At 44.7% G+C, this 22,904-nt stretch overlaps 1 protein-coding gene across 2 annotated transcripts in view; it reads left to right on the top strand.

Moving 5' to 3' along the window:
• LOC138747051 (cyclin-dependent kinase 4-like) overlaps positions 1 to 22,904 on the top strand; it is a 40,185-nt gene that overhangs the window by 1,602 nt on the left and 15,679 nt on the right. Inside the window, exons 1-3 of one of the 2 annotated variants that reach the window (XM_069905935.1) lie at positions 17,146 to 17,178; positions 18,593 to 18,643; positions 19,154 to 19,289. In XM_069905935.1, the coding sequence (XP_069762036.1) occupies positions 17,165 to 17,178; positions 18,593 to 18,643; positions 19,154 to 19,289 (201 nt within the window). In that variant the 5' untranslated portion in view covers positions 17,146 to 17,164. Of the gene's footprint in view, positions 1 to 17,145; positions 17,179 to 18,592; positions 18,644 to 19,153; positions 19,290 to 22,904 lie in introns of those variants that run through there. The other variant, XR_011347286.1, reaches the window with a different exon arrangement.

Below are 22,904 nucleotides of genomic sequence, written 5' to 3'. Positions count from 1 at the left end.
ACCACCTACGGCTCCTAGAACGCTTCCACCAGCGTTGTCTCCGCTCCATCCTCAACATCCTTTGGAGCGCTTACACCCCTAACGTCGAAGTACTCGAGATGGCAGAGGTCGACAGCATCGAGTCCACGCTGCTGAAGATCCAGCTGCGCTGGATGGGTCACGTCTCCAGAATGGAGGACCATCGCCTTCCCAAGATCGTGTTATATGGCGAGCTCTCCACTGGCCACCGTGACAGAGGTGCACCAAAGAAAAGGTACAAGGACTGCCTAAAGAAATCTCTTGGTGCCTGCCACATTGACCACCGCCAGTGGGCTGATAACGCCTCAAACCATGCATCTTGGCGCCTCACAGTTTGGCGGGCAGCAACCTCCTTTGAAGAAGACCGCAGAGCCCACCTCACTGACAAAAGGCAAAGGAGGAAAAACCCAACACCCAACCCCAACCAACCAATTTTCCCTTGCAACCGCTGCAATCGTGTCTGCCTGTCCCGCATCGGACTTGTCAGCCACAAACGAGCCTGCAGCTGACGTGGACTTTTTACCCCCTCCATAAATCTTCGTCCGCGAAGCCAAGCCAAAGAAGGAGATAATAGAATGTAGGAAGTAGAGTTAGTCAGAATAAGATAAGGGTCTCCTAGCCCTTGACAGAATTACCAAGTTCTGCATATGAAATTAGTAGCCCTAGACAGTATTAGCAAGTTCTGCATATGAAGAGGCTGTAGCCCTGAGAGTTGGGAAGGTGTAAATTAGAACAAAGACAGGTTTGTGAATAAGGACAATGAGGATAATGACATGATGAGACACCGACAGGATACCCCCTGGTCCTCCAAGTTCACAGAAACAGCATGTAGGCAGGCAGGATTGCCTAATGCCAAACCTATCCAGGAGGTAGAAGAATGTAAGGGGGAGGGTATTCCTATACTGAAATAAATATAAAAGTTGGGTGAGCCCCAGTGTATGTGTGTATTCCCAGGGTAAGAGGAAGCACCCAACTTTGCATTGTTGTATAATAAATGTTCTTTGTTCTCAATTTTTGTCTCGAGCAATTTCTGTGATGGTACTTCTGTTTCTAACAGCCTTGTCTACCATGAGGCAGACAGAGAGTCACCACTTTGTCCAGAAACAAGGCCCTAGTGAGGAACAAACTCATGACCCCTGGGTAAATGCAAGCAGGCTTTTTCCACTGAGGTTGGGCGAGAGAAGAACGAGAGAATATGGGTCAAGGGTGAAAGGAGAAAGGAGTCATGTGATGGAGTAGTGGCTGGTCGGGGAACTCCAGCCCTCTCTGGAAAAGTTTTAAAAAAACACACAAAACTCAAAGGCACAAACATAAAAATTAAAATAAAGTGAAAGTAAAGGTGGGAAGAAAATGGCAGCGAAGAAAGAAAAGTCGAAAGCAACAGGAAGAAGAGAAGAAGAAAGAACGTCGGAAGAAGAAAGTAAAGGCCTTACCTGTCCGAGGAGGCCCGCCGCGGAGAGAGAAGCCCGCTCCCTAAGGTCAGTTGAAGTCCCGAGCTCGGGGCGACAAAAATGGCTCGCGGAGCCAAGCAAAAGTGCGCAACCGCGCATGCGCGGAGTCGCGCATGCGCGATGCACATGACAAAAAAAAACACTGACGGGAGGGGGGACCAGCTGAGGAGTCGATCTCCACAGCTGAGAATGACAGCTACAACACAACAACAGGAAGAGAACATAGAAAACAACGAGAACAAGAAAGAAGAGAGTAAAAAGAAAACAAGGAAACAACAGATGACCAACCCAGAGGAAGAAGAAGAATAAAATAGAGAAATGGAAGAAGAAGGGAAAGGCAAGACAATGGATTTTTTTTTAAAGAATATATGGAATCAGTAAAAGAATGGCAATTACAAGAATTTAGTAAAATAAAAAGAAGAATTAAAAGTACAGAAGAAAAAATGAATAGATTAGAGATGGTCATGTCAGATATAGGAAAAAGAGTGGACAAGGTGGAAGAACGAGAAACAGCCGTAGAAATGGAAGTAGAGGACTTAAAAAAGAAATTAGAAGAATCTAATAAAAAAGTTAAAGAGACACAAGAGCTGTTAGCTCAGAAGATCGATATAATGGAAAATTATAATAGAAGAAATAATATAAAGATAGTGGGCCTTAAGGAAGATGAAGAAGGCAAGAATATGAGAGAATTTATAAAAGATTGGATCCCCAGGGTCCTAGGAAGACCAGAATTACAGGAAGAAATGGAAATAGAAAGGGCACATAGAACATTAGCCCCAAAACCACAGCCACAACAAAAACCAAGATCCATTTTAGTAAAATTCTTAAGATATACAACAAGAGAAAATATATTGGAGAAAGCAATGAAGAAAATAAGAGAAGACAAAAAACCAATGGAATACAAAGGTCAATAAATTTTTTTCTATCCAGACTTAAGTTTTCAACTCCTGAAGAAGAGAAAGGAGTTTAATACAGCAAAAGCGATCCTATGGAAAAAAGGATATAAATTTATACTAAAGTACCCAGCAGTACTTAAAATAGTTATTCCAGGGCAGCAAAACAGACTATTCTCAGATCCAGAGGAAGCACGAAAATTTGCAGAACAACTACAAAACAGACAGAGAGATGAAGACATGTAACGAGAGTAAAAATGAACACGAACTATATGTATGTGTATATATGGGTATATATATATGTATATATGTGTGTGTGTGTGTGTGTGTGTGTGTGTGTGTGTGTATGTGTATGTATATATGTGTGTACATGAGTGTATCCGTATTTAAAGGAAAATATATAGAGTATAGATAAGAATTTATAAGGGAAAGAAAGAAAAGAGAGGAAGTAAGGAGGGAATTAAGAGAGTGACCTTTGTTAAATGTGAAAATTAAAATCTTTTCTGGGGGAGGCTGGGTGGGGAGGAGTTACGGTCACTGGGAAATCAGTTGACGCTTGCGAGTGAATTCACAAATCCAAATGGAGAGGGGAGATGTGGTTGCCCGACAAGGGATAAAGGACAACTCAGGAAGGGGAGGGGATAGTGGGGTTAAAGAAATTTTAGATAGGAGAATAAGGGAAATGTTTGATGTTTTAGAAATGTTGTCTTATAAAGTGTTCAAAACAAGAAAGCAGAAATGGATAAGAAGGAAAGGTGATGATGAGGAAACGGAAAGGAAAGATAAACAAAGTATGAAATGGCTATGTTGACTTTAAATGACTTTAAATATTAACGGAATACATAACCAAATCAAAAGGAAGAAACTGCTAAATTTACTGAAAAAAGAAAAAATTGATATAGCATTCATGCAAGAAACACATTTAACTGAAATGGAGCACAAGAAATTAAACAGAGATTGGGTAGGACATGTAACAGCAGCATCATATAAATCAAAAGCTAGAGGAGTAGCTATATTAATCAGTAAAAATGTACCAATTAAAATAGAAGAGGAAATAATAGATCCAGCAGGGAGATATGTAATGATAAAATGTCAGATATATTCAGAGTTTTGGAATTTACTCAATGTATATGTATACTAACGAAGAAGATCAAAAATTTATGCAAGATATTTTTTTGAAGATAGCAGACATGCAAGGAAACATATTAATAGGAGGGGATTTCAACCTTAATTTGGATTCAAACATGGATAAAACTGGGAAAAAAATTAACAGAAATAACAAAGTAACCAAATTTATAATTAAATCGATGCAAGAAATGCAACTTTTGGATATATGGAGGAAACAACACCCAAAGGAAAAGGAATATTCATATTATTCGGGTAGACATAAAACATACTCAAGAATAGACCTATTCCTGTGATCAGCTCGTATGCAAGACAGAGTAAGAAAAACAGAATATAAAGCTAGAATATTATCGGACCACTCACCCCTGATATTGACAATAGAGTTAGAGGACATCCCTCCAAGAATGTATAGATGGAGATTAAACTCCATGCTACTTAAAAGGCAGGATTTTAGAGAATTCATTGAAAGACAAATTAAAATGTACTTTGAAATAAATACGGAATCAGTGAAAGATAAGTTTATACTATGGGACGCAATGAAAGTGTTCATCAGAGGGCAAATAATAAGTTATGTAACCAAGATGAGGAAGGACTACAATCAGGAAACAGAGCAGTTGGAAAGGGAAATAGCAAATATAGAAAAAGAATTAGCAATGAAGGAAGACACAACTAAAAGAAGAGAATTGGGAAATAAAAAAATAAAATATAAAACACTACAAACATATAAGGTGGAGAAGAACATAATGAAGACAAAACAGAAATATTATGAACTAGGAGAAAAAACGCACAAAATTCTAGCATGGCAGCTTAAGACAGAACAAACTAAGAGAATGGTATTGGCATCAAGGAAAAAAGACAAACAAATCACATATAATCCAACGGAGATTAATGAAAACTTTAGAGAATTCTACGAACAATTATACCAAACTGAAAACAAAGGGAAAGAAGACAAAATAGATTAATTTTTAACTAAAATTGAACTACCAAAATTACAAATAGAGGAACAAAATAAATTAATAGAACCATTTGAAATAGTAGAAATACAAGAGATAATAAAAAAACTACCGAATAATAAAACACCAGGAGAGGATGGATTCCCAATAGAATTCTATAAAACATTTAAAGATTTATTAATTCCTCCCCTCCTGGAAGTAATCTACCAGATTGATAAAACACAAAGCTTACCAGATTCATGCAAAACAGCAATAATTACAGTAATACCAAAGACAGGGAAAGATCCACTCGCACCAGCGTCATATAGACCAATATCTTTACTTAACACAGATTATAAGATAATAGCTAAACTATTAGCAAACAGATTAGCTGACTATGTACCAAAAATAGTAAATCTAGACCAAACTGGATTTATTAAAAAAAGACGAACAACAGACAATATTTGTAAATTTATTAACTTAATTCATGCAGTAGAAGGAAATAAAGGTCCAACAGTAGCAGTTGCTTTAGACGCAGAGAAGGCCTTTGACAGAGTAGAATGGAATTATTTATTCAAAGTATTACAAAAATTCAGTTTACCAGAGAAATATATTAATTGAATTAAAGCATTATATAAGGGGCCATTGGCGAAAGTGACAGTAAATGGATATATATCAAAGCAATTTAACTTAAGCAGATTAACAAGGCAGGGATGCCCACTATCACCCTTATTGTTCGTGTTAGCTATAGAACCACTAGCAGAATTGATAAGAACAGAAAATAAAATAAAATGGATAAAAATAAAAGCCAAGGAATATAAAATCAGTTTATTTGCAGATGACGTTATAGTATACTTAACAGAACCAGAAATATCAATAAAAGAATTACATAAGAAATTGAAGGAATATGGAGAAGTATCGGGATACAAGATTAACGCAAATAAAAGTGAAGCGATGCCAATGAATAATGCGGATTTCTCAAAATTTAAGAAAGAATCACCATTCAGATGGCAAATGCAAGAAATACGATACTAAGGTATACAAATAAATAAAAACCTCGGCTATCTATATAAACTCAATTATTATCCACTAATGAAATAATTACAGGGCGACTTAGAGCATTGGAAAGACTTACCACTAACACTAATAGTAAGGATAAACTGCATTAAAATGAACATTTTCTCAAGGATACATACCTATTTCAGGCATTGCCATACACTTGATGGAGAAATTCTTCAAGGAGTTAAAGAAAATAATAAGGAAATTTTTATGGAAAGGGGGGGAAACCGAGGATAGCACTAGATATATTAACAGAATGGTATAAACAAGGAGGCTTACAACTGCCAAACTTTAAAAATTATTATAGATCAGCACAATTAAGATACCTATCAGATTTTTATCAAACAAGGGAAAAGCCAGATTGGACTAGATTAATACTAGATAAAATAAGGGAGAAGATACCTGAACATATATTATATAAATGGGATGAAAAATTGGTACAACATAGGAATTCTCCAGTATTACATCATCTGCTCAATATTTGGAAGAAGATTCATGTAGAAAGGAATAAAACAAATTACCAATTACCAAAACTAATACTGACGCAAAATCAGCTAATCCCTTTTACAATAGATAACCTTTCCTTTAGAGAAGGGGAGAAAAAAGGGATCAAAAGAATAGAAAATTGATTTTCAGGAAATAAATTATTATCCTTTGAACAAATGAAGGATAAATATAATATAACTCACGATACTTTTACTTTGGCTTGGCTTCGCGGACGAAGATTTATGGAGGGGGTAAAAAGTCCACGTCAGCTGCAGGCTCGTTTGTGGCTGACCAGTCCGATGCGGGACAGGCAGACACGATTGCAGCGGTTGCAAGGGAAAATTGGTTGGTTGGGGTTGGGTGTTGGGTTTTTCCTCCTTTGCCTTTTGTCAGTGAGGTGGGCTCTGCGGTCTTCTTCAAAGGAGGTTGCTGCCCGCCAAACTGTGAGGCGCCAAGATGCATGGTTTGAGGCGTTATCAGCCCACTGGCGGTGGTCAATGTGGCAGGCACCAAGAGATTTCTTTAGGCAGTCCTTGTACCTTTTCTTTGGTGCACCTCTGTCACGGTGGCCAGTGGAGAGCTCGCCATATAACACGATCTTGGGAAGGCGATGGTCCTCCATTCTGGAGACGTGACCCATCCAGCGCAGCTGGATCTTCAGCAGCGTGGACTCGATGCTGTCGACCTCTGCCATCTCGAGTACTTCGACGTTAGGGGTGTAAGCGCTCCAAAGGATGTTGAGGATGGAGCGGAGACAACGCTGGTGGAAGCGTTCTAGGAGCCGTAGGTGGTGCCGGTAGAGGACCCATGATTCGGAGCCGAACAGGAGTGTGGGTATGACAACGGCTCTGTATACGCTTATCTTTGTGAGGTTTTTCAGTTGGTTGTTTTTCCAGACTCTTTTGTGTAGTCTTCCAAAGGCGCTATTTGCCTTGGCGAGTCTGTTGTCTATCTCATTGTCGATCCTTGCATCTGATGAAATGGTGCAGCCGAGATAGGTAAACTGGTTGACCGTTTTGAGTTTTGTGTGCCCGATGGAGATGTGGGGGGGCTGGTAGTCATGGTGGGGAGCTGGCTGATGGAGGACCTCAGTTTTCTTCAGGCTGACTTCCAGGCCAAACATTTTGGCAGTTTCCGCAAAGCAGGACGTCAAGCGCTGAAGAGCTGGCTCTGAATGGGCAACTAAAGCGGCATCATCTGCAAAGAGTAGTTCACGGACAAGTTTCTCTTGTGTCTTGGTGTGAGCTTGCAGGCGCCTCAGATTGAAGAGACTGCCATCCGTGCGGTACCGGATGTAAACAGCAGCAGGTATGGATGGAATCCCCCCAGAAGTCTGGAAGGCTGGCGGCAAAACTCTGCATGCCAAACTGCATGAGTTTTTCAAGCTTTGTTGGGACCAAGGTAAACTGCCTCAGGATCTTCGTGATGCCACCATCATCACCCTGTACAAAAACAAAGGCGAGAAATCAGACTGCTCAAACTACAGGGGAATCACGTTGCTCTCCATTGCAGGCAAAATCTTCGCTAGGATTCTACTAAATAGAATAATACCTAGTGTCGCCGAGAATATTCTCCCAGAATCACAGTGCGGCTTTCGCGCAAACAGAGGAACCACTGACATGGTCTTTGCCCTCAGACAGCTCCAAGAAAAGTGCAGAGAACAAAACAAAGGACTCTACATCACCTTTGTTGACCTCACCAAAGCCTTCGACACCGTGAGCAGGAAAGGGCTTTGGCAAATACTAGAGCGCATCGGATGTCCCCCAAAGTTCCTCAACATGATTATCCAACTGCACGAAAACCAACAAGGTCGGGTCAGATACAGCAATGAGCTCTCTGAACCCTTCTCCATTAACAATGGCGTGAAGCAAGGCTGTGTTCTCGCACCAACCCTCTTTTCAATCTTCTTCAGCATGATGCTGAACCAAGCCATGAAAGACCCCAACAATGAAGATAACTCACGATACAGTGTTGGTATACTACCAACTGAAATCCTACTTGAAGGACAAATTGGGAAGCAGTCTGAGGTTACCAGAGGGAAGTAATTTTGAATATGTGATTACAGACACAATGATAATCAAAAAATTTATAACAAATATGTATATTAAACTGCAAGAAAAGGAGAATGAGGAAGCAAATGGTAAAACGAAACAAAAATGGGAACAAGATTTAAACATAAAGATAAAGAAGGAAACATGGGAGAAGTTATGCTCTGGAACTATGAGAAATACAATAAACACGAGGTTACGTATGATACAATATAACTGGATACACAGGCTATACATTACACCTCAAAAGTTAAATAAATGGGACCCAACAGTATCTGACAGATGTTTTCGTTGTAAAAAGGAAATGGGAACAACAATTCATGCAATCTGGACGTGTGAGAAAGTGAAAAAATTTTGGGAAGATCTAAACCAGATATTAAATAAAATCACAGAAAGCAATATACCAAAAAACCCACAGATCTTCCTCCTAAGTAACATAAAAAACAAAGAATTTGTACTTGATTTGGATGGTGCACAAAAAAGATTTGTTAGGATAGCCCTAGCTGTAGCAAAAAAATGTATTATGTCAGCCTGGAAATTAGAAGATAACTTGAGAATACAACAGTGGTATATAGAAATGAAAAAATGTATTTCATTAGAAAAAATAACATATAGTTTAAGAAATAACATTACAATATTTGAACAAATATGGGAGCCATACATGAAACATAATAGAGAAAACCTACCATGGACATCTACCACCTAAAATGACAGAATGAGAAGGAAATGAAAAGAATTGGCTCAGTGGAATTTCTTGTTTATTTTTATTGAGTGACAACATTGTTTGACGGGTTTAATGTATCTTATTATCTGAACTTTAAATAAATGCGAGGGGAGGTAGGGAGGGTGGGATGGGAAGGGGGGGGAGAAAACGACACTATATATTTGAAAAGAAAAATGTATGTATCTTGATCAATGTGGTTTATAGTGTGAAAAATAAAAAAATTAAAAAAAAGGGTGAAAGGAGAAATGTTTAAGAGGAACATTTGGGGGAACTTCTTCATTCAGAGGGTGGTGAGAATGTGGAGTACGCTGCTCATTGAGGTTGTTAGAAATTAAAGTACCTTTAAAGAAATTGCTCGAGACAAAAATTGAGAACAAAGAACATTTATTACTACAACAATGCAAAGTTGGGTGCTTCCCCTTACCCTGGGAATCCACTGGGGCTCACCCAACTTTTATACAGTCAATTTCAGTATCAGAATGCCCTCCCCCTTACATTCTTCTGCCCCCTGGATGGGTTTGGCATAGGTAATCCTTCCTGCCTACGTGCAGTTTCAGTACACTTGGAGGACCAGGGGGTATCCTGTGGGTGCCCCATCATGTCATTGTCCTTATTCACACCTTCCTGATTCTCGGGGCTACAGTCTCTTGATATGCAGAGTTGACTCATTCTATCTAGGGTTGGCTAATTTCATATGTATAAATCTGTGTATGGTTAGCTAATTAGAAATGTATGACTTGGTACTTCTGTCCAGGGCTAGGAGACCCTTATCTGATCCAGACTACCTCAACTTCCTACATTCTATTGTACCTTACCATTCCTTATCTTAGTCCTATGGTCTTGTCACAAAGACTAGAAGATTCTTATGTTAATCGTGCTGACTCTGCTTTCCTGCATCCTAAACCCCAAGCTTATCCTGTTTGAACTGGTTACAGCCATTTTACTGATGAACTTTAGTTTCTTCCATGTTCATAATTTTAGATCAATTTTCCCATCTCTCACAAGGTGGTGGATGTGAGTTTGATTTCAACATTTCAGAGAAGACTGAGTCAGTCCATGGTTAGTGAGACAAGGCAGAATAAATAGTTTGGCGCAGACTTGATGGCCAAAGAGCCTGTTTCTATGGCTGAATGGTTGCAGTATAAATTGTGTTGATTGTGGCTCATGTGTCTGAAGGAGGGTAAATAGAAGTAATTATTCCAGTGAGAAGAACAAAGTTAGTGTCACACAAGACCACTTTATTACTCTAATATACTTGAGGAACAGATGGCTGGAAGTGCATGCTCCATAGAATAACACACAGCAGGAGTGTGTTACCAGGCAGTGACTCATCAGAGAAGAGTCCACATTACACTGTCAATAGAGAGGGCAGATTTAGTGTTTCAGATAGATAACTGGAAATGTAAAATGAACCACAGTGACATTACACTATATCTCATTTGACCTCCACTGCAGTAATATCATGCACTGTGATATTGACTGAAAATGTCTCCTTTCCATCACTGACCTTCCTGTCAATGAAAACAGGATCACTTATGCAATTCAGCTGATCGGATTTTCAAAATGTAAATATTGGATCTGAGTGTCACTGACAAGGCCAACATTTATTGCCCATCCCTAATTGCCCTTGAGGAAATGGCAATGAGCTCTGGATTGAACTGTTGCTATGGTCCAAGAGTTGAAATTCAGACATACAGCATGGTAAGAGGATCTTTTGACCCAAGAGGCCGTGCCTCACAATTTACACCCAATTGACCAACAACCCCCAGTACGTTTTTGAACGGTGAGAGGAAACCGGAGCACCTGGAGGAAACCCACGCAGACATGGGGAGAACGTATAAACTCCTTGTAGACAGCGTCGGATTCAAACCCTAGTCACCAGCGCTGCAACAGCTATACTAATCATGCCATAACAGTAGTTGCGTGGCTAGGCTTAGTAACCCAGATGTTTGGATTAAAATTTCAGAAATACAAGTTCAAATTAAATTCAATTGAAATAATTTTTCAATATGAATTTAGACGTACAGCACGGTAACAGCCCCTTCTGGCCCACGAGCCCGTGCTGTCCAATTTACACCCGATTAACCTACAACACTCAGTACGTTTTTGAACAGTGAAAGGAAACCGGAGCCCCCGCAGACACGGGGAGAACGTAGAAACTCCTTACAGACAGGGCCAGATTCGAACCCAGGTCCCAATCGCTGGTGCTGTAACAGTGTTGTGCTAACCGCAATGCTAACTGTGGCACCCAGACTTGGAAAACTTAACATATTTTTCCAAAAGGTTTCCTTCCTGAAATAAAATTGGGGATGATGACAGACAACTTCAAGCTGAACACAAAGAGGCTTGAGCCCTTAAAGGCTTTTACTTAAATGTGCTGTGTGCCCCAATCGGGTGGGATGGGTGTTGTAGGGGCTCCATTGAGAATGAATGCTTTGGTCCAACTTGTCGTTTCATTCAAGACACAATCTGTCTGCCTGTGTTCGATCCATCACCCTCTGAACCTTTCCCATCCACGGACATGTCCAAATGTCTGTTATACGGTGTAATTGTCCCCACCTCCACCACTTCCAGCTCATTCCACACACCCACCACTCTCTGTGTGAAGAAGGTGCCCCTCGGGTCCCCTTTAAATCTCTCCCCTCAAACCTGTGCCCTCTAGTTTTAGACACCTTGAACCTGGGGAAAAGACTGTGACTGTGGCAAACCACTGTTTGTATATTTATCTGTCGGGGCACACCCACTGGCCGACTGGACCTGTGGCCCCTCCCACACATGCCTGAATAAAGGTGACTGGCCCTCAGCTCCTCCTCAGTTCTGGACAATCGACCAGCACAGATGTGCCTCTGTCCTATTGTGAATAAAAGCCTGTCAGCCAATAAGTTCCAGTCTTTTGGAGTTTTTGATGGTGCATCAATTTTAGTCTCAATAAATTTTGACAATGAAGCAGATCCTAAAGCCGAGGAAGTTGGAAATCCCCTCAATCACCTGAAGCCTCCACACTTTGAAATCTGGCTGTCTTGCTTTGACCAGCCTTCCTGCAGGTATCATCAGCCATAGTTTGATCTGAGAATGACAAGCTGCAGGTACGATACTCGCAGGTCGGGCACTTAGTATACTCAATGATCAGGGATGCCACATTGTACCCACAGGCAGTGGACATTCTGAGGGGCCAGTACCTGAGGAAGGTAAATGAGGTCGACGTGAGACACCTCCTGGCCACCCGAAAACAGCGACCTGGGGAATCAAGTGCAGAGTACCTCCGGGCCCTGCAAACTCTCGGATGGGCCTGCAACTGCAAGGCCGTGACAGCCACTGAGGACCTGATTAGAGACGCGCATGTCTCGGGCATCAGGCCCAATTACTTACATCCATCAGAGACCATTGAGCAAGGTGAGCTCAACTTGCTGAAGGCGGTCGAACTGGCAGGCAGGCTAGAGGTGGCCCTCCAGAATGTGGAAGTTTACTCGGCCAACAAGGCGACTGTCTCGTGGTTGCCCCAGGCACTGCATCTTGGGATACCCTGCTACATCTCACCAGCAATCTGACTATGGGCACTGTACTCTGTATGTACCTGACACCTCTATTGCCACATCCTGCTAATGATCCGACCACAGCTGCTGTACTCCACAAGCACCTGAAGTGCTACTTTTGTGGCCTGAGCAAGCACTTGAGGAAATGCTGCCCAGCAAAAGATGCGGTCTGCTCCAGCTGTGGGAAAAAAGGGCAGTGGTTAGTGGGAAAGTGGGAAGTTAGGCCAGTGAGTCACCGTCTCCTTAGCCTCAGTCCTCTACGGCTGATGTCCATGGCTACTGCATCATGACCCTGACCATGCGGGGCACAGACTACAAAGACTTTAAACTCCTGGTGATGTCACAGCTCTGCGCTGCCATGCTACTGGGACTGGACTTTCAATGCCATCTTAAATGTGTGATTGGAGTAAGATGGGCCCCGCCCCCCCCCCCCCCCCTCACTTTCTGTAACCAGTAGTTCTTAAACAGCCCATGGTGCTTCACCAGAAACACCACCCACCACCATCCCCCCCCCCCCCACCCGCCTTTTTCCCCCACTATTTCCAACAACCTGAAGATTATCCACGGAGCATGACCTCCACTGCCGTTTGCTAACCTCACCCCTGACTGTAAAGCCGTTGCCACCAAAAGTAGGTGGGACGGGCCTTTATTAGGTCTGAAGTGCAGCAGCTACTCAATGAGGGGATCATTGAAGCCAGCACCAGCCCTCGGAGAGCCCAAGTGGTGGTGGTGAGGAATGGGAAGAAAAACAGGATGGTCATCGACTACAGTCAGACCATTAACAGATACATGTAGGTGGACGTGTACCCTGTTCCCCACATGGCTGATGTAAACCAAATCACGCCATATTCTCCACCATTGACCTAAAGTCAGCATACCACCAGCTTCCTATCCACCTGGAGGACTGCCAATATACTGGTTTTGAGGTGGATGGCCGTCTCCACCATCTCCTGAGGGTTCCCTTCAATGTCACCAACAGGGTCTCAGTCTTCCAGAGGGAGATGGACTGAATGATAGACCAGTATGAGCTGCAGGCTACATTCCCGTATCTGGACAACATCACTATTTGTGGCCATGACATGCAGGACCATGACTCCAACCTCCAAAAATTCCTCCAGACAGCCAAACTCCTTAACCTCTCATACAATAAGGATAAATATGTATTTCGTACAACTAGCCTTGCCATCCTTGGCTGCGTCATGGAGAATGGAGTCATCGGCCCTGACCCCAATCACGTGCCCCCTTCCCTACAGCCTCAAAGTCCTGAAAAGGTACTTGGACTTCTACTATGCCCAGTGGGACCCCAATTACACGGACAAGGCCTGCCCCTTCGTTAAATCTACCTCTTTTTCCCTGCAATGAGGTCCATGCAGCTTTCAGCCACTTCAAGGCACACATTGCCAAGGCTACGATGCATGTTGTGGACGAATCCACCCTGTTCTAGGTGGGGTGCAATGCATCTGATTTTGCTCTGCCTGTCACACTTAACCAGGCGGGCAGACTGTAGCTGCCTTTTCCCGCACCCTCCAGGGCTCCAAAATTCAACACCCCTTGTTGAGAAGGAGACCCAAGCCATTTTTGAGGCAGTATGGCACTGGCCAGCAAACAATTTACCTTGCTGACTGACCAACGTGCAGTGGCTTTCACGTTCAACAACCAGCAGCGAGGTAAAATCAAAAATGACAAGATATTGAGGTGGAGAAATGAACTTTCCACCTACAATTATGTCTTGTACTGGCCCAGGAAACTCTGAGCCCCCAGATGCCCTATCCCATGGAACATATGCCAGTGCACAAATAGACTGGTTACAGGCCCTCCACAATGATCTGCCACTCTGGAGTCACCAGATTCTTCCACTTTATCAAAGCCCACAATCTGCTGTACTCCATCGAGGAAATCAGGACCATGACCAGAAACTGCCAGGTCTGTCCGGAGTGTAAATCGCACTTCTATCGACCAGACAGAGCAAATCTGATAAAGGCAACCCGCCCCTTTGAACATTGATTTCAAGGGACCCCTGCCCCTCCTCTGACTGCAATGTGTACTTCCTCTGCATCACGTTTCCTGTTTGCCATCCCCTGCTCGGATGTGACAACAGTCACTGTCATCAAGGCCCTGCGCAATCCCTTCACCCTGTTTTGGTACCAGGGGTCCACTTTCATGAGTGATGAGCTGCGCCAGTAGCTGCTGGCCAGAGGCATCGCCATGAGTAGGGCCACCAACTACAACCCCGAGGGAACAGGCAGGTGGAAAAGGAGACCACCACGGTCTGGAAGGCAATCCTCCTCGCCCTGCAGTGTAGAGGCCTTCCAGTGTCCCTCTGGCAAGATTACCTCCTGAGGCACTCCACTCAATTGGATACTCCTATGTGCGGCCACCAGAGCCACTCTGCATGAAAGTGTGTGTTCCTTCCCTAGGAAATCTACTTTGGGGACCATGCTGCCGGCCTGGCTGATGTCCCCAGGGCCAGTCTTACTCCAAAAGCACATGAGGAGCCACAAGTCTAACCCACTGGTCAAAAGGGCCTGCCTCCTCCACACTGACCCCCAATACACTTATGTGGTGTACTCTAATGGGTACGAGGACACGGTGTCTTTTAGAGACCTGGCGCCCACAGGGGTTCTGGGGACCATTACTGATCACTCCGCACCACCTCGCCTATCATCACCCACAATGTACCAGGGCCATGGCATGTTGCCCCAGCCCCAACGGATGGCAAGCCCGACTCGACAACGGTGTACAGATGTCCCAGGCTGTCTAGGACCCCATTGCTGCAGCCAGTTCTACAACAGCTGCAGATCAGACCACCCGAAAGACAATTAATGATGACCTCCAATGCACTTCACTCCGCTGAAGTCTTTAAAAACAAGAGGTGAATGTGGAAAACCACTGTTTGAATATTTAATCGTCTGGACACACCCCTTTGGGTGACTGTACCTGTGGCTCCTCCCATTCCACAGCCCCCTCCCCAGCTTATAAGCATTGACCAGCATGGACGTGCCTCCATTCTATTGTGAATAAAAGCCTGTCAGTTTCACAAAGCTTCCAGTCTTTTGGAATTATTGATGGTGCATCAGTGACAGTCCATCTTATTCATGCCCCTCATGGTTTTATAAACCTCTTGATGAGCCCCCACCCCTCAGCTTCCTATGTTCCCAGACTCCCCTTCCATCTCGAGCTTTCATGGAACTGTCCAGCACAGGAACCGGCCCTGTGGCTCCAGGTCTTTGCCGAACATGATGCCCTAATCAAACTAAAAAGCGTGTACACCCAATGTATTCCTTTCTTTCTTTCTTCTTTGGCTTGGCTTCGCGGACAAAGATTAATGGAGGGGTAATGTCCACGTCAGCTGCAGGCTCGTTTGTGGCTGACAAGTCCGATGTGGGGCAGGCAGACACGGTTGCAGCGGTTGCAAGGGAAAATTGGTTGGTTGGGGTTGGGTTTTTCCTCCTTTGTCTTTTGTCACTGAGGTTGGCTCTGCGGTCTTCTTCAAAGGATGTTGCTGCCCACCGAACTGTGAGGCGCCAAGATGCACGGTTTGAGGCGATATCAGCCCACTGGCGGTGGTCAATGTGGCAGGCACCAAGAGATTTCTTTAGGCAGTCCTTGTACCTCTTCTTTGGTGCACCTCTGTCTTGGTAGCCAGTGGAGAGCTCGCCATATAACATGATCTTGGGAAGGTGATGGTCCTCCATTCTGGAGACGCGACCTACCCAGCGCAGTATGGCTTAACGAACATTTGTATGTACATAATAGTCTTGTATGGACAATGGGTGCAGAAGAACTGACAAATTACCTGTTAAATGGCTTACTGACCATGAGTATGAGAATAACATCATTTAATTATCCCGAATAAGAGTATGGCTGCAGAGGGATTGCTGGTGCCATCCTGATTACTGGCTATCTGATCAATGCTGAGGTGCTAAGATCGAATACAGGACATGCCTGCAGCATGAGGTCGCTGTGCCCTAATCAATGGTGTCAGGCTGAAATATGCAAGAGTACCTGACAGCTGATGTACAAGAAGCAGCCTTGGACCATGTTTGGGGCCCACTTAGTTGTCAGGTCTGAAGCTATTCCCTTGGTCTGAACAGAGAAGAGGTCTGAGCTCCACGCTTGCACCTGATAGATATCCCTCCCCTCCTTCATATTCCCGTGTCTACCTCAAAGCCTCTTAAACACTCATGGATCTTTTTGCACTCTTGAGCTTGATTGCATCCTTCCTCTAGAATTGTATGCAAAATAAAACCATGCCTTTTGTCCATAAGACCACAAGACATAGGAGCAGAAATAGGCTATTCAGCCCATCATTCAGTCATGAGCTGATCCATTTTCCCAACTCAACCCTACTGTCTGGCCTTCTCCTGATGACCTTTGATGCCCTGGCTACTCAGGAACCTATCAAACTCTGTCTTAAATGCACCCAATGACCCAACCTCCACAACAGCCTATGGCAACAAATTCCACAGATTCACCATCCTCTGGCTAAAGAAATTCCTCTGCATCTTTGTTCTCAGCAGACATCCTTTCATCCTGAATTTGTCCTACTCTCCCACCATTGGAAGCAGCCTTTTAAAATCTACTCTGTCCATGCCTTTCCACATTCAAAATGTTTCAATGAGATCCCCCTCCCTCAAATTCCAACAAGTGCAGGCCAAGAGCTGTCAAACCATTCATTCCCGGAATCATCCTTGTGAGCCTCCTCTGAAGGCTCTCTAACGTTAGCACATCCATTTTTGAATGAAAAGCCCAAAATCTGGACTTCTGAGAAGTTTGAGGGGTAGGGTACACCTGTGCTTAAGTTTTGTAATCCAGTCCTTTGCATTGCACATATTTTGTGTTTGATCTGACTAGTCCCAGAGGTCTTGTGGAGGACAGGCTCTATTTTTGCTGAAATGTTTTGCAGAAGGTCAATGCTGGAACACAGCTTAAAACCTCGTGAAAGGAAGGGGCCAGTGCTCACAGGCACCCTGAGTTGTTAGTTGTTTTGAAGGATGTGGTAAGGCCCTTTCAGATAGGACAAAAGTCCAAATGTAAAGGCGGAGAACCTCTACTAAAATGCATAACCACATACCTTTGTGTGGAGGCCGTCTCCGAGCCACAGAATCCAACCCCTCTGAGAGAGGGATAATTGGTGGAGCACTGTGCTCCGTCAATCAATCTGAATGTACATCTGTGCTAAGTGGCTGTTGATGGGCAGGCTGATGATGCCGTCATCCTGCGATCCATCTCCCCACTCTCCCCTCTCCCTCCAAGTCAGGGCCGGTGCGGGGGTGGCTGGTGCAGACTGAGACAGCCACACCAGGCCGCTTTGGCCTTCAGGGCCGCTCTCTGTGGGTGAAAATGTGGCAGAGCAATGGCTGTCTTCCCTACCCATAATTCCCCACCCAGCTGGAACTGTTCTGAGAACCACAGAGCAGTTCCAGCTGCATGGGGGATTATGGGATGGGAAGACGGTCATTGCTCTGCTGCGTTTTATATGACAGGTGGCGCTACGGCACCAGTCGCCCCACCTCCATTGGATCCAGACAGCACAACAAGGCTTCTCTGGATATGAATGGGACGCTGGAGCAGCCTTTTAGGGCTGCTGTCTGAAAAGTAAGTTCTTTGTTTTCCATCCGCTCCTGTGGCCGGCCTCAAGGCAGAGGGTTTAACTGAAATGGTCTACGTGAGAATGTCACTTAATTGAGCAGACACAATGTGGGATACAAGTGGTGGCTGTAGATGGTGGCATGGGAAGAGAATCGTGGATAAATTTTGGGTGGCATGGTTAGCGCAATGCTATTACAGCGCCAACGACTAGGGTTCAAATTGGGTGCTGTCTGCAAGGAATTTGTACGTTTTCCCTGTGACTGCGTGGTTTTTTTGTGGGGGCTCCAGTTTCCTCCCACCCTTCAAAAATGAACTGGGGGTTGTTGGTCAATTGGGTGTAATTGGGCAGTACGGGTTGAAAGGGCCTGTTACTGTGCTGTATGCCTACATTTAAATTGGAGCTGGTCGAGTGTGATCAGGCCCTTGGGGCAGGGGATGTTGTATTGGGAGAGTGTTGGGAGCTGGAATGGGTTTGCCTGTTCCATCAGTGGGTCTGGAGGGATGGACTTGCTGATGGTCCCGCCACTTACTCACGAAATGCAGCTGCTTGCCTCTACTTACTCAAGGAGTGTTGGGAATGGACTGTCTGATATCCTGTAAATCAGTATTGTGATGAACCAATGGGGTAAGGCAGTTACTGGGTAGGGGCTCTTTATATCTTCTGGTGTTGCCCAAATTAAAAGTATTCTCTTCATTTGGGACTTACCTGTTCTCTTTTGTCTTTTTTACAGGCCCTTGTTTTGTGGGAAATCAGAAGTTGACCAATTAGAAAAGATTTTTGAGTAAGTGTGCTTGTTGAATTCCAGTGACTGGGCTGCAGGGAGGGTTGGAGGGGTAATTCTGGGAAGCATCACCCAATTGGGGTAGCCTGGAGAGGAAGCGAGTCTTCCAGTCTGCGTTTGACACAATAGGGTTCAGAATGATGATTGGTTGACTAGCAGTTTTGTCCAACCACAGCTCACGGAACTTCCTGCTGATGAAGGATGCCTGACCAATGAAATCTGTGCAAATTGGCCTGTTGCTTTGACTTGTGGCGCAAACCTCTTGCAATTAAATGCTTAATTTATTCCAGATTTTTGGCAAAGTAGTCAATATTTGACCATTAAACAGTTATCATTTTTTTTCCTCTCCGGCCAATGCTGTTTCTCTGCGCAAATTTGGCTGCCGTGTTTCTTGCGTTTCAAATGTTTCACCAGCTTGTGAGGCACTTTGGGACATCCTAAGTTGGATGTAAGCGGTGCTGTGGAAATTGGAGTCTTTTTTTTCTTTATTGGAAACTTCTTTGCTTTCAGCCTGACGGGGCTCCCGCCAGAGGAGGACTGGCCAGAGGATGTGACGCTGCTGAGAAATGCCTTCACCAGTCGCCCTCCACAGTCGGTCAAGAACTTTATCCCTGAAATGGATGATTTGGGGGCAAGTCTGCTGCTGGTGAGAAGAAATGGCCAGTTTAAAGTGGAGTGCCAGGATTAGACGAGTGGGCAGCCAAGCCATTTTTGTTCTGGCTGAAAATTCATTGATTAAATTTTTAAAATTTAGACATACAGCATGGTAACAGGCCATTTTGGCCCACGAGTCCAATTTACACCCCATTACGGCACCCCTGGTGTATTTTTAAAAAATTGAGAAAAAATTTAAATGCTTATTTTTCAAATTTTCAAATGTCCATTTATTTATTTATTTTTACGGGTGGGAGGAAACCAGAGCCCCGAAGAAAACCCACGCAGACATGGGCAGAACATACAAACTCCTTACAGACAGCGCGGGATTCGAACCCTGGTACTGTAAAGGCACTGACCATGCCAGCTCCATCAGAGGTTGATTCTACGTTCTTGTGGAAGGCACCATGGGAGGCCTTGAGGTCCACTCTACAGAAGTGTTGCCTGTTTACCCCTCAACTCCCGTACCACCCATTGGCAGTGCATCTCTTCCATCCCCCTCTGGGCACTGCCCAGCATCTTTGCTGGCAGGGATTCATTGGAACTCTGCCATCCATTTGGCTGGACCATTATAGAATGTGGGCACAGCTCTGTGGGCGACATGCCAGCCAATGGTGCCCTCACTGCTGCCCTCTTCCACCCTCACTACTATGTTTTTAAACCTGTCTTTCGATGCAAGATTCCTTTTAAAATGTAAATATCGACATACAGCATTGTAACAGGCCCTTCTGTCCCCCAAGCCTGTACCCCCCAAGCCTGTACCCCCCAAGCCTGTACCCCCCAATTAACGTACCCCCCCCACATCGGTATATTTCGAATGGTCAGAGGAAACCCATGTAGACACGGTGGGAACGTGCAAGCAGTAACAGCATTGCGCTAACTGTGCCGCCCTTGATTGTCACGTGATGTACAAAATTTCCTTCTGCCTGCCACAAGGCAAAAAGTCGCCATTAGTATCGCCCCCTTGCAGTAAGAGGAAAGGAGTGGAAAAAGAGTCAGAAGCCCCTTTCACACTCGCACCTTATCCTAGTAATTAACGGCTAATATAATTGGTTAAAGGGCCAGTGTGAACGTTCACAAATCGGCACGTAGGATCAAATCACCCCAGGGATGGGCCGCCTAGGTAGGGTGTATCATCTGATGCCTGTGTGCTAATTAGCTCAGTGTGAAAGGGACATGGACTATCCAGGGACAAAGTAGTGACATGTTGATGACATTTTGTGTGAATGCAGGAACGTGAAGGATACAAAATTTAAAAAGGTATAAACTTTGATCAGGATTTAGTAAATTGAATACAATGTATCATCTTTAAACATAATTAATCATGCCTAATTATAACATAATTAAACTTTATGTACAGCATATAGTATGAGCCCTTCTGCCCCTGTTGTGCTGACCTATAGAAAACCTTTATAAATTTATAAAGGATTGTGGGAAAGTGGTGTAAAACACCTAGCGGAACAATTAATAAAGACCATAGGAAAGTCAGAGAGAGCAATGGTGGACCTACACTCCTAGAATTCCGTAGGGCAGAGAGGGCTGTATGCACGGAGCACGCATGGAGGGGTTTCTCTGCCACACACAATTCTGGGAGGACAGATCTGCCATCACTCTGTGTCAATCAGATGTCACTGGGGGAGGATAGGTGGCTGGTGGTGAGTGTGAAAGGATGCAAAGAACTGGTTGTGGTTTGTTTTTGTGAATGGCAAAAACGGCTTCTTGAACCAGTTCATTGAATGGCCAATGTACAGGTGAGCTGGTGTGAAAAGGGCTGGAGTGTCTGTGGATTCACGCCTCCAGTGCTCCCACAACCCTCTGCAGCTGCGCTGCCCCCGAACTCCAGATCTAAACTTCTGACATGATAGGAAGCCTTCAGCCCCTGAGGCCCTTTGGGAGCCCCTCTTGCCCTCAGCAGCTTCACAAATCCTAGTTCCGAGAATCCCTCGACTGGGTCGCTGACCACCTGCGGCTTGTGAGTGTCCTTCAGCCGCTGAGGCCCTTGTAGGTTTGCTGCTATGGTCACCTGTAGGGTGACCCTGTAGGGTCATCTCTACTTCTACTTGTCAACAGGAGATGTTCTGTGTTACTGGTGCCTTGTGTGGCTTCTGCAGAATCTGCAACCCGTCTTGGCTGCTCCTGTGATCAGCAATAGCCATCTTGGGCCCAGACCGTGGTTGTAAGACTTTAATAGGGGGGGGGAAAAAAGCCACTGGTTTTAATAGGCCATTCAAATCCTGTTCAGAGCTGCTATTTGTTGGAACTGGGCTGTAGGATCTGATGGAGTAGCGTTGTCTCTCCGCTCCCTGCTGTCCTCGTCCACACCAGTGGCAGTGCTGCCATTACAGAGGTTGTGCAGGGAGGGAAAGGAACAGTAGTCATGTGGCACAAGAATGACTGGATACCTGGAAGCTTCCATCTGCATGAACATCGACCAAGAAGGTTTCAATGCCCTTTCATGCCTCTCGATTCTGTCATCAGGAGATGCTAAAGTTCAGGCACCCTGCTCCACCATCCCATCAATGTTCTTGAGTACTGTATATACACATGTAATAGTCAATACAGTGTTCAATAAGTCTCCCCCTCCCCTATTTTTGACCCCGGCCACCCACCCATCCAAGCTCCCGACACCCCGAATGCAGACTTGCCAGTGTCCTGGCCTAAAAATTGGTCCACAAGATTTGACCATTACATAGATACAGTTGTCTAACCATGTTCAAATGTCCAGTCTGCCCTCTCCCCACCCTTTTTCTCAAATCCAAAGGTCCCAGGTGTAGCCACAAGCCCAGTGCAGTACTGAGAGGTGCTGCCTTTCTTGTGAGATCTTCATCCAAGCCCCTGTGGCTCTGAAGATGACCAGAGGGTTCCCCTCTCCTCCCCCACCCACTTTTGATGCTTCTTCATTCCTGGACATTACCTGGTCATTTACACTCCTTGTGCGCAAATTGGCTGCATTTTCTGCATTGAAAGAGGCTGCAACTTCAACAGCACATTGTTGACTAAATGCTTCGGCAGGTCCTGAAAAGGTGCTGCAGAAATGCAATTTATTTTTCTTCCCTCTTGCTCTCATTCATACTGTGGTCTCCTCTCGATCAATGACTCCAACCTCCTCAGCTCTCCAGTCCACTGCCTGGCCCCTTATTTGCACTGAATCTTGATTGGCCAGCACCCTTGCTGACTGACACTGAGTCCAGGTCTGGGGAGAGGGTCAATTTAAAAATTCCTGAAGTGTTTTCTAGTCTCGCCACAAGTTCTGCTGCCTCATGGGCCCCATCGACTTTTGATCTCCGCACTCCAACTCTGGCCCCCTTGTTTGCCCATGATTTTGGATCACTGTTGTTTGCAGCATTGCTTTCAGCGGGCCTCCCTCTGCTGCTGCCCATCCCCTGTCCCTCTGCCTCCAAAGATTTGGTGGCCCTAAAACAGAATAAGTTTTACTGAAGACCCATTGGCATTACCGAAGGAAGTGTGATAGTCCTTCTGCTGCCTGGGCCCATGATTGCTGGGCCTGGCTGTGATTTGTGCCAGGTTGATATTTACTCCCAAACAGATGATCAGTTTGCTCCTGTCTCTGGGAGTTGGCTGCCAGTGGCGTGCACTCCTCAGGCTT

Source organism: Narcine bancroftii, chromosome 12 (genome assembly GCF_036971445.1).
Source record: "Narcine bancroftii isolate sNarBan1 chromosome 12, sNarBan1.hap1, whole genome shotgun sequence".
Taxonomy (NCBI): domain Eukaryota; kingdom Metazoa; phylum Chordata; class Chondrichthyes; order Torpediniformes; family Narcinidae; genus Narcine; species Narcine bancroftii.
Note: the sequence above shows the minus strand (reverse complement) of the source record. Positions and strands in the feature narration are given on the sequence as shown.